The sequence below is a fragment of the Orbicella franksi genome, chromosome 13 (assembly GCF_964199315.1).
Source record: "Orbicella franksi chromosome 13, jaOrbFran1.1, whole genome shotgun sequence".
Classification (NCBI taxonomy): domain Eukaryota; kingdom Metazoa; phylum Cnidaria; class Anthozoa; order Scleractinia; family Merulinidae; genus Orbicella; species Orbicella franksi.
In genome coordinates, this window is record NC_138157.1 from 12534507 (window position 1) to 12553520 (window position 19014).

General features: G+C 38.9%; 2 protein-coding genes across 2 annotated transcripts in view; one reads left to right on the forward strand and one right to left on the reverse strand.

Moving 5' to 3' along the window:
* Window positions 1-2272: 2272 nt before the first annotated feature.
* Window positions 2273-16035, reverse strand: LOC145466657 (sodium-coupled neutral amino acid transporter 7-like). The gene is made up of 8 exons (XM_081450374.1): window positions 15599-16035; window positions 11683-11881; window positions 9139-9265; window positions 8252-8344; window positions 6575-6635; window positions 5719-5981; window positions 4323-4522; window positions 2273-3357 (listed from the first exon to the last, which is right to left on the reverse strand). Exons 1-8 carry the CDS (start codon window positions 15905-15907, stop codon window positions 3194-3196), a joined length of 1416 nt encoding a protein of 471 aa, XP_081306500.1. The 5' UTR covers window positions 15908-16035; the 3' UTR covers window positions 2273-3193.
* Window positions 16036-16119: 84 nt separating this feature from the next.
* LOC145466658 (diphosphomevalonate decarboxylase-like) overlaps window positions 16120-19014 on the forward strand; it is an 11129-nt gene continuing 8234 nt past the window's right edge. Inside the window, exons 1-5 of the mRNA XM_081450375.1 lie at window positions 16120-16477; window positions 16560-16630; window positions 17261-17328; window positions 18242-18291; window positions 18898-19014. The exon at window positions 18898-19014 is cut by the window's right edge and continues 24 nt beyond it. Of these exons, the coding sequence (XP_081306501.1) occupies window positions 16381-16477; window positions 16560-16630; window positions 17261-17328; window positions 18242-18291; window positions 18898-19014 (403 nt within the window). The 5' untranslated portion in view covers window positions 16120-16380. The remainder of the gene's footprint in view (window positions 16478-16559; window positions 16631-17260; window positions 17329-18241; window positions 18292-18897) is intronic.

Below are 19014 nucleotides of genomic sequence, written 5' to 3' on the forward strand. Positions count from 1 at the left end.
CTTTCGGAAGCTGAACCATTTACGGACCTAAAGTGATAAGGCTAATATTAGCAAACTTTGAACTTGTCAAATGCTGTCTGTTATAATACAGTTAAGTAAATAAATATAACCGAATAAAAGCAGGTTCTTTATTCTACTCGCCTGGAAAAAATTACAGGTGGCCCGTAAAAACTGTTCCGTTGAGAGAATTTTCCGTGAGGTCACTTTGACGCATATCTCACTTAATTATTCAATTGTTAATCATTGCGCAATTCTTATTATTTCCGACTAAAAAAAAATAGTTTATGCCAGCGAAAGAGTTATAATTTGTTGGAAAGGCAGGTTAAAATGGTGTTTTAGGATTACAGTAAATTGACCATTACACATTACCTGCCCTTGCAAGAAGCAGCTTCCACTCGGAGTCAACACCGGAATCATCGCTGATTTTGTGAAATGCAAGATGATTTATACACTTCCTTTGTACACTCTCGTTTGGTGACGCAGGTCTCTCTTTACTCGAACTGCACTCTCGAACCGCACTCTCCACCCACTAGCGATGAATAATCACATGCGCATGCCATAATAGAATATAAATAGTTAGTCAGAAAGCGTTCGCCGTGAAGTGAAGTGTTCGCTTTGAATAACTTTTACCTGAACCACTCACGCTCAGTAGCTAGTTATATCGATCCGTATCTCGGGCAAATTAATTGCTGATCACATTGTCACGCAACACAAGTTAGGGGTGTGATTGAGGAACAAGTATTTTCACTAGCCTGAAAATCGTATCTTCATCAAGGTAAACTTTATGAAAAAAAGTAGCAATGCGATGAAGATCCAAAAAGACTAGCGTATTGAGAATTCCAAAGCCAGGAATGAATCTGTTAATTAACGTTCTCAAGGATTTCCGTTTAATTTAATAATGTCTACTGAATTTATTCCGAAGCTCGAGTGAAATATTTAATCATAAAGTAAGAAACATAAATAACGTCTTACTAATATACACCGATTCTGGAATATACCATATCTCAAACGTTTTCTTGAATGGAAATTTTGCATTTGAAAATAGTACAGCAAAGCAGGCAAGTGTTTAGTAGTGGTAGTGATACTGTGAAGTTTAACGCGACGTTCCTAGTTTAATTTAATTATAGTTGTTGTCTATGTTTAAAGATATCCCTTTCACGTTTCACGAATTTTGTATTTCCATTGCTTGAGTGGCTATATGTACTCGTTAAAACAAAATTATTAGTTAGAATGCATAAGATCCATGTCAAAAAGGATCCATCGAAGCCATAGTCAAGTTCGCTACCGTGTGAAATAGTTTGCGTGAATCATGATAAAGTACTAGTGCTATTGAAAAAACAAACAGACTGGTCTATAGATAAGCTGAGTTGTAAAAACTTGTTTGAACTTCTTATCTTGGATTTATTTCAATTCTTTACCTTCCAAGAGTTATTGGGAATGTATAAAATAAAAAAAATAGTCGGAAATAATGACAATTGCGCAATGATTAACAATTGAATAATTAAGTGAGATATGCGTCAAAGTGACCTCACGGAAAATTCTCTCAACGGAATAGTTTTTACGGGCCACCTGTAATTTTTTCCAGGCGAGTAGAATAAAGAACCTGCTTTTATTCGGTTATATTTATTTACTTAACTGTAATATAACAGACAGCATTTGACAAGTTCAAAGTTTGCTAATATTAGCCTTATCACTTTAGGTCCGTAAATGGTTCAGCTTCCGAAAGTCAACTATTTTGTTGAAAAAAAAACATTTTTAAACAAAATTTAGTCCCGAGTAAAGTTTAAGAGATGCCCCACAAACTGTGTAAAGGACATGTTAAGAAAACGTTTGGTACGTCCATACGAGTATGTTAAACATGTGCCAAATTTCAAGTCTCATGGCCGCCGCTGAAGGCCCTGTGGCCGCATTTTCAAGTTTTGCAAATTTTGAAGAAAAGAAAAGGAAATCGAACCTTTTGATGTCAATTCCGAAAACAGTTAAGCAAATGGGTTCTTTTAGTCAAATCAGGAGCCATAATTGGGGAAGAAAAATTTCGTTATTTCGCTTCTGTCGACCGATTCTTGATATTGTCGGATCTACGCTCTTAATAAGTTACTCAGTATTAGCCAATAGGAATTTCGTGTTCGTTACGCGCTGATTTACATTGAAACTGTATAAAAAGCTTAAGCTAAGTAAATTTAACAATAAAATACCAATACAACCCACAGTTAATCATAAAATTTTAATTATATTTATACATGAAATCTACAATAAACCCCTGACCAGTAATTCTTGAGAAATTCTTTTTATACAAAGAGATGTTCAGATTAAAATGTCAAGATTCTGATATAGACTCTATATAACTTAGCAGGTAGTAAGATTGTTAACATTGTTGAAAACCAAGTAATTTGGTTTACCACAATGCAAAAAGGTTTTCACAATATTTTGGCTCTATTTCAGAGCCATAGTCATGTAGTTAGATCAAAACAAGTGGACAGCTTATGTATCAAGGCTAATTAGGTGTATAAACAAGCAAATTATGTCGAAACATGATGTATCGAGCTAGAGAGGCGACGAATGAAGTTAAATCCCAGTGGCATAAGAAATAATGCAGAACGCAACAGTAAGAGAATACACGAGGAGATTTGACAACGTTGAAAACATTCATGAAGTCATCCTAGTGCGAGACGTTACCACAAAGTACTTGGAAAATGTTATTTTCCAAGTCAAAAATGATTCTACACCAGATTGAGATGAAATCCTAGCCTTATGAATGTAATTGTTCCTTCAAGTGTAATGACTATGAATTTGGGAGTAAATAGGAAAAATCTTGTCAAGATAGGAAGGGCAGTAACCAAGACACTGGAATAAACTCAGTGCATTCCTCTCTGATCCTTTTCACCAGAATAAGGTGAGCGTCTCGCTTTTGTAATCTAAGAAGTCTCTAGAGACTTGTTTTGTTAGCGTTAGACCAAATAACATCACAATGATACAGCGGTTGGTTAACTGTATTGTGCAATATTTTACAATTTGTACATATTTTTACACTTGCACGTAAGTAAATTTTACAGTTACACGTTAATGAAACCTCTGGGTTTGTTCATTATAATCGATCAGGCATTTAGAGTTTGTTATCCTGCACTTGTAGTGTGAACTGGTTTGTCATCAGGGCAAGCTGGCAAAGTAACGGCTGGGCACCATGGTGATCAGCTTAGTACAAGCCTTTTCCTTTGATGTCCTCCATTATGGCTAACATTTCAGATTCTGCAAATATAAACACTCCAACAAAAACATACCAGAGACCAAGAACAATCAACAGTTTTCTTGTGGCTGTGAGAAATGAATACTGAAGCATTTCTTGAACAAGAAAAATGCCTGAAAACAAAAAAATAGAGCAAAAAGAATCAAAAGAATGAGTCAGTGAAATGATAAATATATGTAGCATGCAGCAATAATAACAGAGAAATGGAAAGACCCCGAAATACAGTCAAACCTCCCTGAGTGACTTCCTCTCGTAAGTGACCGTAAGCTATATATACCACTTTCCCAAAATACCGAAGTTCTTAAGTGAAAACACCATAGTGGAAACTTCTCGTAAGTGGCTGCCTCTCATAAGAACCGGACTGCGGCCACTTTTTAGGCTTACAATTTGTTATTTAATTATTGCTTTAAACCTCTGGTAAGCGACTATTTGACCCATGATCTCATCTCGTCAAACATAAATTGTATAGTGTGACGCTACGCAACCCTGATGGGACTTATATCTGAGCACAATGTGCCTTCCTCAATAAATGCACAGTGTAAATGCAAGCGTGTTCAACTGTAGTTTTGTGATTGCTAAAGGATAATTCGCATTTTAGGCAATAAACCGTTTAAGCTAGGCCACTAAAGTAAGAAATCAAGACTTTCATCCCCCACTCTCCTCCACTCTTTCATCTCTTAAGCGACCACACCTCCCATATTGAGCGACCATTTACACTTGACATTTTGGGTGGTCGCGTACAAGTTTCAACTGTACCTCAATTCCACAAGGCCACAAATAACAGACAATCAATGCTCATTGTATAATTTGTGAGTGTAGAGAAGTTTGATGTCCTTGGGGGAAAGAACATGAAACAACTTTGTCCATAAGGTGCGATAATAAGGTTACGGTAAAGCCGTGAAAGAAAGTCTCAATTTTTTCAGGGCAGCAGATTATACTGAATTGTACAATTTTTATTGGTTAAAAATCAAACTTTCAACAGTTTCTGGTAGAGCCTCTGGACTCAATCGAAGTCATTCAATAATCTTATCGTAGTTTCATTCAAATTATACTTCTGCATTACAAGTGATTTGCTTACCTGGGAAGAAAAAAATAAACAATGCTGTCATTCCGCCAATAAGATCTATCGCATATTGTATGTCTGTTACATACAAAGAAGTAATGAGGGCCAGTGTAAACCAAACTAACGTTTGTACAATACGTCGTGTTGATTCGTTTTTCTCAGCAAAGGATGGAGGCATTCTGAAGGCTGCCAGATACAATCCCTCTAGACAGCTCCTGTAAGACACAGGCTTGAATCAAATTTAAATAATCAAGAAAATCTTCCAATAAAAAGATTTATATCAAACTTGTACTGCAGTCCGATAATGATTGACTTGTACATGTGTCAGAGATACATAAAGCATGTGGAAAAAGACACTTTGAGACATTTTTGTGAAAATGGGTGACACTGACTTTGTTTTAAGGATAGAACATGACTGTGGAAAAATATACCCTGACTTTTAAAAGTTTGCAGAAGAAACTCAACATGGTCTCCCCAGGTTTTAGCCAGATATATTCGATAGATGAGTAAACAGAGGCAACCTATCTTGTTATATGTTATAGAACTGGGTTTGTTGCATAAATACAGTCGAACCTCTATAACGGCCACCTCTGTAACAGCCAATTCTCTCTTCAAGCCACTTTCCTGTGTACCAACAGACAGTCCATACACCCACTCTTATTTTAATCTCTCTGTAACGGCCACCTCTCCACAACGGCAATGGTTACCAAAGCGCACCCCAACTAGCACAAAAAGCCCTCAACAATGGCCAGATAATCAATGACTGAAGCCAGTTGCAAACAAAACCCCATTTTTTTTTGTTGTAAAAGGTTACGAAACTTGGATCCGTACTGCGCGTAGCTGGTCTCTGTTTCTGTTTGGTTTCTGTTTTTTTTTTTGATGTGTTTTGATTGTGTGACTTATTTATATGCTAAAATATTTTTTTGAGAATGTTGCACCACCTCCCACTTTCCTCTGTCCCCAACGGGTAGCTATTGTGGAGAAGTTCGACTGTAATTCCAAATGTTGCCATCCTTTTCATAAAACGTGAGAAAATGATCTATAGATGAATATTCAATATCACTAACTTGATGCAAAGTTGTGGCAGTCAGGCCACTAGCGCTGTTGGTGTTCAGTTCATTACTCAATAGCACACCATTAAAGGCATGACGAGACAAGCGAATTACGAGCGCAGTAACGGTTTTAATGCACAAAGAATTAGCACCGGCCATGAGCCACAATCGGGGACGGAGTCCCCGATTATGGCTCCTGTTAGCACAAAAGTTCCAACTTAAACTTTAATCTTTGAAATCATTAAAGAATTGTATCAAGCTTAATTGGAATTTCTAGAGGGGTAAACGGGAGGTATAAGAAAAAATCCCCTCAGTGGGGGAGGTATTGATATTCTCTGGAACTACACAATCAGGATTACCTTCCACAAAAAGTAACCATTGCTCCTGTTGACAAGACCATGACAGATAACACGACTCTTGCAATATTCACCAAAACGTCGTTAGAGTCATAACTCAAAAGCACGTCACTCTTAACAGTTGTGCCAAATGTTAAGTAGCCAAATGAACCAGTCAAGGTGTAAACTGTATTGCAAATGGTCATTGCGATGACAGTAACAATTCCAAATCTAGGTACACTTGGTCTCCTGAGTTCTGCATACACAGCTACTGAAGGTACATGACACTGGAAATATTTATATATAATACTGAATTAGCAACTTAATGCAACACTATAGAACACTCAATGAAATTTAATGGCAAAAAAACAAAAATAACACTTGAAGTTTATAAAACAGTACACTGTTCAGTAGAACCCTATCAATTAAGCTTTTATATGACCACCTTATTATTATCATTACGTCCTTCTGAAGAAAAGATCAGCTATTGAAACTCCTGTTCAATAAGCTTGTTTCGATTTATTAAAATTCTAACATGGCTCCGAGGCTTTGGGAATGAAATAAAAGAAATCACACAGGAATAAATCATTTCTTTTCTTCTAGTCACCAAAGCACGATGAGACTTACGTGAATTCCCTAGAGTGGTGGCTTAAATACTTATGAATACAATCATGAAAATAATGTATTCTAATGGCAAAAAGATGACCTAATTGATAAGTTTGAAGAGAGCATTATTTGCTTATAATGGAACAAAATAGTCGCAGCGCTAATTCTTGGAGGCACATTAGAGACAAAAGTTGCGATATAACAAAACATTGAAGACCTAATGAACCTTACACGACACAAGTAAAACTTCTTGATAGACATAAAAAATACAAACCATGAAACTAAAGCAAATTGTCGGAAGTGCAGCAAATGCCTTTGTCCATGGCACTTTTACTCTAAAATACAACAGCAACAAATGAAATAAAGATTCATTCACTGATATTTACATGTATAAAGAGTGAAAGTTCTTTTTGACACGTGCAGGGATTTCATTAACATTTTCAGCAGGAAAACAAGTGGTTTTCACAGGCAGGCAAAACTTTCTGAACTGAACTTCTTTATAAGGTGAAAAACGTTCCTCTAGAAGGCCAAACAAAGCAGACAAAGTCAGCCTCAGAGCGATTCGATTTACCCAGTGCCCGGCCTTTGGCTGCACTAATATATATGTCAACTTGATAGGCAATTTGAACGCCGGGTTTTCTATTCAGCAGTTCTATGTCTAGTGTGATCAGCCAAGGCTAGTCTTGAAACAACAACTTGAGCAGAATCATCATCAGTCTACCCCGACTTGGATGATCACACTAGATATGACACAATCTAAACAGCCTCCGTACTTAACATGAGAGGATATATAGTCACTCAGTGAATCTGCAACCCTTAATGGTTGGAGAACCTTGGGGCGGGGGGGGGGGGGGGGGAAGGACTGCCATATAAAAAGACTGGGGGTGCTTGTCGTTTTGGTGCCTCTTAGGGTGTTCAGCCTCTAGAGGTCCACAGCAGGGGCTTTTGCGGTACCATTTAGCCAAAAAAATATGACAGGAGATCATGTGTTGTTTTAGAATTGGAACCTCTGAGAGGTGAAAAGAAATTCAAGCCACGCCCACAAAACAGGATCTTGGTACCTCTTTAGGGTTTTTTTCAAAATTTCTGATGAGCACCCCTGCACCCCTGTCCCTTTTATATGGGAGTCCCCTCCCCCCTGGGGGGATAGGTAACTCGCACACTGAATTGAGAGTTAAAGGACAGTGACTTTGCAAGTTAATTCAGGTGTGATCGCAGCCAGCTTCTCTACAGCTCTATTCTTCTGGTTCTTCAGAAAAGATTGCAAAATCAGCTGCCTATGTATCCTCTAAATAAAGAAGGTGGCCTCATGGTTAGTGCACTCATCTCTGGATTGAGCAGGTTCCTGGTCGGAGACATTGCATTGTGTTCTTGGGCACTTTTTTTGAATTACTCTTACAACTGTGCCTCTCTCCATCCAGGTGTATAAATGGGTGCCAGCAAACTTAAAGGGTAAACCTGCAATGGAGTAGCATCTTTTCCAGGGGGGGATAGACAAATGCACTGCTAGTCGCTTCATGCTACAGAATTACCGGGATAAGCTCCAGCCTGGTGGACCACTTGGCTCGCATGCAGACTTTACCTATTTAAACCTTTGTGATACCCAGGTCTATTAATTACATTTAGACCTTGGCCTTATGCTCCACTCACGAAGGGGCGAAGAGGATGAGTGAGTGTGAGACCTTGATTAACTAATTATTTAATTAAGCACTCTCAGTGACAAACATGATTCCTAGTACAGAATATAAATGTCTACTTCTCGGTAAGGATGTGCAGGCAATTAAGGGGATATCAAATACAGTATCGAACAGTGACAATATTTTAATGACTTGATGCAGAGACTAAGCTAATTGTAAGTTCCTATGTCAGCCAGTTAGAAAGCAATACACAGCTGTGTGCATCTCATTTAACATCCACGCAAACTCATTGTGTAGTTGTACAGGTTACTTACTCAATAAATTCTTTACTAACTGTATAAGACCCTTCCGCGTATTTCACGGCAACAACTGCACAAATAAAAAAAGCTCCAACTGTTCCAAGGACACTGAAAACAAAAATAATCTATTCAGATAATAATGTAAGTTGTTAAGTGCAAAAAGCAAGAAAGTCAAGTAAACGGCATGTTACAGGCTACTTGTTATAGAAACCAGAATCTATGAAAATCAAATTTTCCTATTAATTAGTTTATGTAGTTGTATTCGTTGAAAAAGTTGTTGAGATTATTTTATTATTGAAATTTCAGCGAGGTTTCATATTCTTGTATATTTTTTTGTAAAAAAGAGCATATGGAATTAAGGCACAAGTTTTACAGAAAGGAGAAATAAATGAGTAATAGTTTGATTGACTGATTAAACTCAATCCATCATATTAATCACATATTATCTCAAGACTGACTATAACACTGAGACAGTTGTTTTAAGTCCCTTGCTGTTTCAAAACACTTTTTCCCCACAAGAGTTCAAAATTTAAAGCAGGTTTTATTTTTATTGTTTAACAAACATGAAGAAGAGAAAAAATTGAGAACATGACTCAAGCACAGGTAAACTGACTAAATTTAATCCAAAAAAAAGGCTTTCCAGCGACTTTGCCACATGAAACAGTTTTTTGTTTGTGCATTAACCGTTCTCGAAAACGAAGTGCAAATCAACAACAACATAAATATATCGGGACAATCTTTTTCATGTCAAAAGCAAATCAGTCAGCCAAAAACTAGCTCAATCCTGCACAAAATGAACATCGACCCACAAATTGATATATATTTTCAGGACTTTTTGCATGCAATCCTTCTGCAATCAATTAAAAGTAACGTTGTAAGGATATTAGTCAACATCAACTGACCTTGAATAGCTAAGAACTTTTAGGGTCTTTGGTAGACACAGTGGCAAGAAAAGCAGGATACACACGGCACACATCAGAAATTCCCGGCTTAAATACCAGTGAGGATGAGAGTTGATAGCTTCTCCAACTGGAAATAAAAAGAACGTCTTACAGAATTATTTGAAGGGGCAACAAATGGTATATGCGAGATTCGCTGAGATGTCAAGACTCTTGTTTGAAAATCTGGGACTGAGGCTTAGTGACTAGGAGACAAGATTTTGAGATCAGATTACTGCCAAACTAATAAGAAAATTGTGAACACCTAATTGAAATGTGTCTGGAATGTTTATTGTGTCATAACCAATCACAAGCCGGATCTTCAGACCACAGAAACCTCAGAAAATGGATAAACCCATCAGACACAGACTAATTTGGTTTTGGCTTCATGCCGAGATGCACCATTCACCTTGATCTATTGCTTAGAAAGTTTAAATATTAATTACTATTCCTTGATAAGGAGAGCCACACCCAGTGTATGGTTGAGGAATTTTCGAGAAAAAAATGATAAGGCGTACACGTAGCCTGCGAACAGGCTCCCGGTGCCCGCCCCGATCGCTTTGCTCTCCGAATTCTTCTGTTTCGTGCTCGCCGAAATTTTTTCTGTCCTCGCCGGGAGCCTGTTCGCAGGCTAGATAAGGCGATGCGACAGTTAGTGACTCATTAAAACAACATAACAGTTGATTTGACATGGCTAGTCACTGTGTAAATGGGGATAAGGAAAAATACAAAATTATGCCGGTTTCGCCTCTCAATTATTAAGTAACATAAGCCTTGCTATCATCTTTGGTCTCTCACTCTCCACTGAGGTCAGGAGAACTTCTAAAAGTCATCTGACAAAGCACAAGCATGGTTTGCAGTTCTGAAACTTTAGCAATTCGTCATTTTGGTCTGTTTGGGGCCTGCTCTTGTGTGACTTTGACTATTTTTTGATTCAAGGATTTTTTTAGTGCAATGAAGGAATGAAGATCTTTGTAATAGCCCAATTTGTATGGACAGAAACATCGATATCAGAAAACAAGTAGCCCTTGACTCGATAGGGTAATTCTAAAGGCAAGGAGACCTAAAATAAAATGTCAGGATTTGGCCTCATAATTTTGATAAAAATTAAGTTGATTATAGTTAATTCTACTTATAATGTACTGTGCACATAGCACATTCAGTTTTTCGTTAGCCTGCAGAACAGGCGTTATTCGCGTATTTTAGGCGAACAGAGGCGAAAGCGAGGCAAGCGCGAAGCGCGAGTTGCATCTTTCCCTCGCGTGCGCGACTTGCACTTCGCGCTCGCCTTGCTTTTGCCTCTGTTCGCCTAAAATATGCAAAAAAAATTACGCTTGTTCTGCAGGCTAATTTTTTTTCAAGCTCATCACTTTATCAGGCCCCTCCTGTCAGGCCCCTCCTGTCAGGCCCCGTCCACACTATGCCTAAGAGGAATTTGAAAATGCAACATAACAAGTCATTTTGGATTTGTGGTTGAGGAAATCTTGGGCAGGAAAATTACATTATTATCATGATGTTGGCATTTTCAAATTCCTTTGGTTTAAAGAGCATTTTCCAAAAGCTCCGTTTTCGTGATGGGTTAGAGTGGACGGTGGGCCTAACCATAGAAAAAACTTTGGCCACCTTATCAAATTCATCCGGTGTGCATGCTGGGGCTCAGTTTCAGTAATAATGATCAAAACAGCTCATTACGTTTTCCACCTAAATAGGCTAAAATGTGATTATTTACGGTATATTGATTTTCTAAAATATTTTTTGTAAAATTTATGCTGTGCCATGCAACATACAAACTCCTCAAAATCTATCTGACCACCCTTGTAATATGTATTTGCATGGAACATGTCCGTTTCAAATATGACCTTGTGATTAGTTTTTATCCATGAATTAGAGATCTTAGAGATTGCCTTTAGTTAGCATTTTAGATGAATGGACTCCTGTAGGCTTCTTCAAGGAACTTCATACATTTTTATAAATGGCCAGACTATATAAAGATGTAGAATCAAATCAATGGCTACAATCCGCAGCTGATGAGAAAGCAATGGAGGTTGAATGGCCATGTCGCCCACCAAGAAGCCTTACATTGGATGCCAGAGGGAAAGCACAGGAGGGGTCGTGCAAAGATTATACTGTGGCGTACAGTGGAGAAGGAAATGAAGCAGATGGGAAAAAGCTGGAGCAGTATTCAGGTCATGGCAAAGGGTCGGCGGATGTGGAAGGATTACGTTGTTACGCTACATGCCCCCCCCCCCTCCCCCCAGGGTAATAGACCGCGTTCGATATATCAATATTCTAATATGGCTCCGAGGCTTTCGGGTCAAAATTGCTAATTTTCTTAAGTTTCTTTTGTCTCTTAATTCCCAAAAGAGACTTGGATACAAAGACAGCGACGCCAAATACAGAAGTTTGTCCTGAAAGCCTTGGAGCCATATTAGAATATCAATATATCGATCGTGGCCTATTGGTATGAGTGAGCAAGTGACTACTGGTATGCAAAATAAGGTCACGTACCTTTTTCCAACTGATCACCAATCAAAATCATATATGCAACAGTGGCACCGAACATATTTAACAGGACTACAATCTGTGTTGCAGAGTAGGCTCTTGGTCCTAGCAACTCTCGGATAATTTCTTGAAAATATTGTGATCCATTTTTATTCGCACAGTATGCCAGGATTGGGAATGCCCCAGTTATGAACACTAATAAACACTGCAAAAGATGAAGAAGAAAACATCCTATTTCTCATCACTTACAAGTCAGTGGGGTGTACTTTTGTGAGCCATGATGGCCTTATTTTGCACATGAAATGTACAATATCAGGAGCCCATCCCTAGGAGCATGCAACTACCACAGCCATATTCCTGTCGTGGCGTTTTCATAGACCGATCTATTTTAAGTTTGAATTTACCGCTTATTTAGACCCCCACAGGAATCTCAGTGACCAATCACAAGTAGACTCAATTTTTGACTCACCAGAAGATTAAGAAAAAAAAAAAAAACAGCAATTTTTTCCCTTACAAATGCGCGCTGACTTGACCAGCCAGAACTGACCTGTTTCGTGGGAAAAGAAGCCTAGAATTAGACCGGTCTGTAAAAATGCCGTGACATTTGCTTAGTAGGGGAGTTGCACGCTCCTATGTCTATGACCATTTTTTTCTCCTGAATCATGATTTTATTGGTTAAAGTCTTGCAAAATGATTAATTTTCTGTTAAATGATAAATTTTTAATTCATTGTGGAACAACGTTTTGATGATCTCTTCTATTATTGCCGACTTCCATCATTATATTATAAAGCAATATTTTGTGACCGGGACAACCCAATCTTTGGATTACTCTTTAGAGGCCTGATATATGTGAGTGGTTTTTGCTCCCGACATAAAAACAAGAAGTTGAGGGATATTCAAGATGTCAAACCAGGCCATGCTTTTTTGAGTGAAATGTTTCAAAATTTAACAACTGCCTTTTTTCATAAATGCTTATTTCATGGGTAGGGGTGCATTGCGAGGGTGACCTGACAAAACTGTGGGGGTGTACTACCACGGAAAACAGTGTTGGTTACATCTAAGCATGAAGATATGACAAAATGTAGGACAGGTACCACTGCGCAATGCGTACTTGTGTGGACTTATGTATTCTTCTATTCCATTTGGTTGACGGTTTGTAGTCGTAGGTGTATCCAGTTTAACCCCTATTTTTCTCTGGCTCTTTATTAGGGGTAAGGGTAATAGAAAACCTTCGTCTGCATGACCAAAAGGTGGCTGTGTGCTCAATAGAGGTGGCCTGTTAAAGAGGTTTTATTTATGGTATTTTCCTGACAACAATTTTGGGACTTAATTTGATAAATGGCAGCTTAACAGGGGTTAGCCACTTAACAGGTGGTCACTTAATAGAGGTTCTACTGTATTTTGACCAGTGGGTAGTGGTGACTGGATAGAAGAGTGCCTCCATGTTTGTTTCAGGATTCAATCTGATTCTTCAAGTGGCAGTCAGTATACAGTTCACAACGGGTGAATTTTCAGGATAAAGGATATTAATTTAGAGCAGATATCCTGGGATATTGAGTAGGAAAATTGTCACTTTCTACTTTGGCACTTGGGCTTCCGTAGGAAAGCCAGAGTCTAAAAATGCAAACTGTTTTCTCTTGGACAATTTTGTTTGCACCGCCACTGCGCACAACTTTGTTTTGGTTTTCGAAGAACGGGAGTTCGACCGCTCGCTTTGTGCAGGCGCGCACCAGCGGCTACACTCATCGAAACTCAAATCTGGTGCATGCACAGACAGAATGCCCCTCTGCTAGGGACAGCCCCAATACTAGAAATGGCGCGCGCTTACGGTGTCCGTCCCCGATTATGGCTTCTTTTTGTAGTCAAAATATTCAGTGGTAGTTGCATTGATGATATCAAATATTTTAGGGCCTGGATTATCCTCCACATCAGTCAGTTTGGCCTACAAGCAATGTTGTACTGTATGTAGACATTCTAACACACCATATGTGGCATCTCTCACTTTGTGACAGTCGATTCTTGACTGGTGTTGCTCAATTGATGTTACCATACTTGTAGATTGATCTTCTCTTGTAGTTAACAAACAGCTTGTGCATAATGTAAGTTCTGCACAGTACGAGTAACTCTGCACAGTAACTCAACACAGTACCTCAACACAGTACCTCAACACAGTACCGGTCAGTGTAAAATAGACTGCGGACTGAGGACTGCGGACAGCGTACTGCGGACTGCGGACTGCGGACTGCGGACTGCGGACTGCGGACTGCAGACTGCGAATCGGGGGTAAAATTCAGACTGAGGGTAAAATGCAGATGGCAGACCAGTTGTAAAATGCAGACTCCACTGAGACTACAGACGTTTTGACTGAATCGTGTTACCATTTCCATCAATGAGAGCTAACCTTAACCCTAACCGTAAACAGGCTGACCGGGGCGTCACTCAGGCTAATCTGAGTGATATTCAGGCTAACTGGAGTGATATTCAGGCTATTAAAGTGGAGGGCAGACTTTCACTGCGATTAGCCTGAATAACTATGTCTACGGTCAGCCCGGGATAATGAAAATAACGCAATATATACTCAAAAAGTCTGTAGTCTGCAGTGTATATCATAGCTTGTCTGCAGTCTGCAGTTTACACCCCTGACCGACACAGTACGAGTACTATGACTGTTGAGCGCAATCACTGACTCTCATTTGATAGCACCACAGCGCGATTTAGAAAAAAAACATTGTAACCAACTTGCGAAGGAACGCTCTTTCAAAATAAACACTCGGAATTACTAGTACCCAGTCTACCTGTCGGACTATAAATACTGCGAGAGTTCTGTCACGTGTCATACCGTGTGGCACGAAATCGGCAAATTCTTGTCTTTTGCAGGGACCATTTTTTGCGATTGTGAAAGAATGGTTTCTTTATTACCGGCTCTTAATTTTTGCGATTATCAGGAAGTCACGTTTAATTGGAGTTACAACATTTTCGTTATGTTTTCGTATTTAACTACATGATGCAATCATAGTTAATGGAGGGGACTAACCTCCACCAACTATGATGCAATCGACAAGTGAAACAACACGAAGAGACATATCCCTCGAGTTTTGTTTCTGAACGAAAGAGACGTTTTCTGATAAATGGCACCAAGATTTTACATGAGATGCTTGTATGCATAATTTCACAAGTAGTGTACATTTTTGGAGAGAAAAATGTTTGGGGGAACTTTCTTTCGCGAAAACGTATTTCTGCGCATGGTGAAAAAACTGATGCAAAAATCCCAAAAATTCGAACACGCAAACTGATTTCGTGCCATATGCCACCTCGTGATTCGTCTGCAATCATTTGAAGTTTGTAGCGGACAGTAATAACGTGAACTTTCGCACCAAAAGAACAACACAGTTGGTATTAATCTCATTATGTTGTAAAACTATGATAACAATTCAAATCAGGAGTTTCCTAGATAAAGGAAAACCTGGTTTCAGCGAATTTTCGTCCCGGTAAGGGGGACTCCCATACGAAAAAGGTCGGGGATGCTCGTCGGAAAATTTGAATTAAACCTAATCTGAGGATGGCTCCAGCTTTTACTTGACCCCTAAAAGATACCACTTTAAAACGGAATGGGCTGGATTACCAGCCGCTGTTCAAAAAAGGAGCCCGCGCTAGTAGACGAAACTCGACCAGCGGAAATCGAGTCTAGAAAAGGAAATAAGAGCGTTTTTTAATTACTATTATTATTATTATTTCTTCGAGTGCACCCTTAAAGATACTTTGACAGCTAAAAATAGTTGCGTTTTGTCATGAACTCCCTGAGTGAGACCAGAATCGTTGATTTATACCTCTAATCGAGACGACGAGCATCCAAAACCTTTTCATATGGGATTCCCCCCGCCTCAGGATTTTCGTTCAAACTTGTTTCAGAAAAACACCTACCATTTGGATAGTAAAGGCAGTAGTGATACCACCACACTCTGCATAAGCCAGGGGAAAGTTCAAAATTCCAGCACCAAGGGCTGAATTAACAACCAGCAAAGCTGCTCGCCAAATGGGCAGTCCTTCTACGAACTCTATATGTACATGTGGTTTGTCGTCTGGTTGTTGTACACTCAAAGTATTGTCCAGCTCTCTCGCACTTGAAGACATCGGTACGCCGAGCATTCTTGCACTACTGTCAGAAAGGCTCTCGTATTGACTGCTCCGGGGGTTCTTGACTCCAAGAAGAGCTTCCTCTTCCAACGTCATGATATGTGTCGCTAGAAATCGTTTTTAAAAGACACTTACGATTTTCGAAGAAGTCGACAAAAAGTTTACCCCACAGATAGTTGTATCGTTCTGATTCAAATCTTATGTAACCATATTGACTTGCACAATCTTGTAATAAACAAGCCGCCGTTCGATTGGCTCACATTTACCCAAGGAATGTTTTTTGTTTTTTTATTTTTGTAGTCGTCACGATATTGATATCATGGACTTTACGCAAAACACGACGGTAATGGCAACGAGAACGGACCAAACCAAAGGTTTGATGAACAGAACAAAGGATTTTCACGTGCGTTATGTCTTGCCGCCGCGCCGGGTACGTGACTGCCGGCTTGTGACTCTTTGCTCTTTACTCTTTCCTCTTTTTCCTTTGAATTTCCCGACTACTCCTGATTGGTCAAGATCACATTCTCTCCCAAGCCCCGAGCCCGCGAATTTGCCGCGACTAATCCAAGATGGTGGATGAAACCGCTCGAAAGCGGTTCAAACCAAGTGATTCTATTCAAATGATTACTTGTCAAGGCCCAGTTAATATTGCCGTCATAAAATACTGTATGTAGAAAGGGAGAATGGTACATTTGAAACTTCATGTGATCCAGAACTTCAATGAATTAAGAACATTTATTTTTTGCAGGGGGAAAGAGATACGAACGGCTTATTCTCCCGCTGAATTCTTCACTTAGCGTCACTCTTGATAAAAAGGAGGTAATAGACTTCTACGGTAACTTCAAGCTCAACGTGGGAAAATAGGGGATTGGGTTTCAAAATCAGCGATTCCCCACGAGGTTATCAAATGTTTTGACCTAAGTAATTAACTGATAAAATAGAATCTCCTGCATGGGATCAGTTTAATAAAAAATATGAATACATAAATGGAATCTCGCTCCCATGAACGCTCCCTGGTCTCGTGTGGGCTATAAGGCTCACAAGATAGTACATGAAATTACATGCAGTCACAAGGTATCGAAAGCATCACAACATCACAAGGGATCAACAAAGATCACAAGTGGGCACGGTGTGTATCACAAAGTACATCACAAATTGTCGCAAGGCATCCAAAGGTGTCACAATGTGTTGATAGCAGATCATACCATTTTGGTTTGCTTTTAGTGGCACATCAGAAGAGTTTGCCTGAGTTGTGGTTCCCTTTTTTTGATATGCATAATTTAATTTAGTAGTTATGCTACTTCTCTACGGTATATGCTTGGGCCAAAGATCCTTTTTTTCTTTGACCTATTGTCAGATCAACATGCATACAAGTCCAATACAGGACAGTTTGTTTTTTAAGTGGAAACATATGTTTTAGCAAATTTCCATATCTTGATTCTCCTTTAGGTCCACTCCATCACAACAGTCGCAGCCAGTGAGAATTTTTCCGAGGATTGTCTATGGCTTAATGGAAGGTTAGTTTGTACATTATGTGGCTAAATATAATTTAGGTGAAATTCAGTGGCCTTATAAGATGGCCATGCTCTGTGGGATCTCATATGGGATTTTTTGGGCTTACATGCATTACTTTACACCTTTGAGTTCCATTTGCTTTTCTTTCTCTCATCTCCCTCCCTTTTGCAGTGATGGTAAGTATATGGGGTGGGGAGTATTTCAACTGATTCTATTAGTGTGACGGTGCCTGGTGGTTGTCGCCCTCAGGGTTGCCATGGATACCTGCATGCTCTGCTTAAAGCTCATATCTTAGCTGGCTCCACAATCCCTAAGGCACTTTTCCCAAGTTCATCAATTTATGATGATGTTAATAATTTATTAGACACCTTTTAATTAAATTAAAGTCAATTTTTTGACTGAATATATAGTAGAACCCCGGTAACTCGAACTCTGAAGGGAAACGAAGAACAGTTTGAGTTAGTGGGGGGTTTGAGTTATCAGGTTCAATTGAATATCCAACTTGCCATGTTTATAATTGATAGTTGGGGAAAAAACTTGGTCCATAACTTACAGTATGGACCTAGAACTTGGTTAGTTAAAGGTATGTATAATGTTTTGAAGCTGGAAAGGAGGGCAAGCATAACTGACTTGTCCTGAATAGATTTAATGTAACATATGTGTAGTAGAAGCAGACAACCATTGACTGATTTGCTCAAGTGTTCGGTGTTCCAGGAGAACTTTCTTGTTGTGATCCATTATTAGTCTCCCAATGGAGACTTTTTTGGAATCCTTGACTGAAACCAACGGTGCGTGCAACGGCCTGAAAAAAAAAAGCCATTTCAACAGACATCTGCATAATAGTAGCAACAATGGCATTAGCTCATCGTGGTAAACAAGGTTAAAAAACTCTTTGCGGTTGTTGTTTACATGTAGGAAGCATAATGTTGCTGAAATGCCCAGGATTCAAAAGTGTTTATCCAGAAGTAAGTCGTGCATCAATGAACAGCAAGTGACTATGTAGATGTTTTAAGATCTTTCATCTTTAAATATTTATACATTTAAACAATATTAATACAATAAGGGAAAATTAAAACTCATGTAAAAAAAGAAAATTACACAAACAAAAAATGTGGTGGTAATGAAATTACAATTTTGTATAGAATACTAAATTGGGACAAAACGTAACCATGTACATGCTATTAATATTCTTAGTTCTTTTATTCTTTTTGGAGGGAGGAACTACAAAATTTTTGATTCCTTGAGTGGATTTATACAATTCAGAAAATAATTAAGCATTCAGAATTGGTTTTGCCTTACTTTGCTTGGCAACTGCTGTAAAAAACATTGCTTGACCAACTCAACCAATCACATGCACGACCAAAACTTGGTCATACACTTTTTCTGGCACTTTAAGCAAAATTAATATTTACTGGGATTAATTTCCTTTGTATTCCAATTGGTCCATAATTTTGTTTGGATTTTTTTGTGGTTGACCATAATAGTAATCATGTTGCTTTTGATTTTGGTCATTTGATGCTCAAATGAAAACTATCTCTTGCCGTATTTTAATGGGGATTGATGTTTTTTAGTTAGGGAGCTGTCTCAGGATGAGAATTTCAAAAACAGCAAGGGTTTAGAGCTCAGAGGCAGGCACGTTCATATCTGTTCAGAGAATAACTTTCCTACAGCTGCAGGCCTGGCATCAT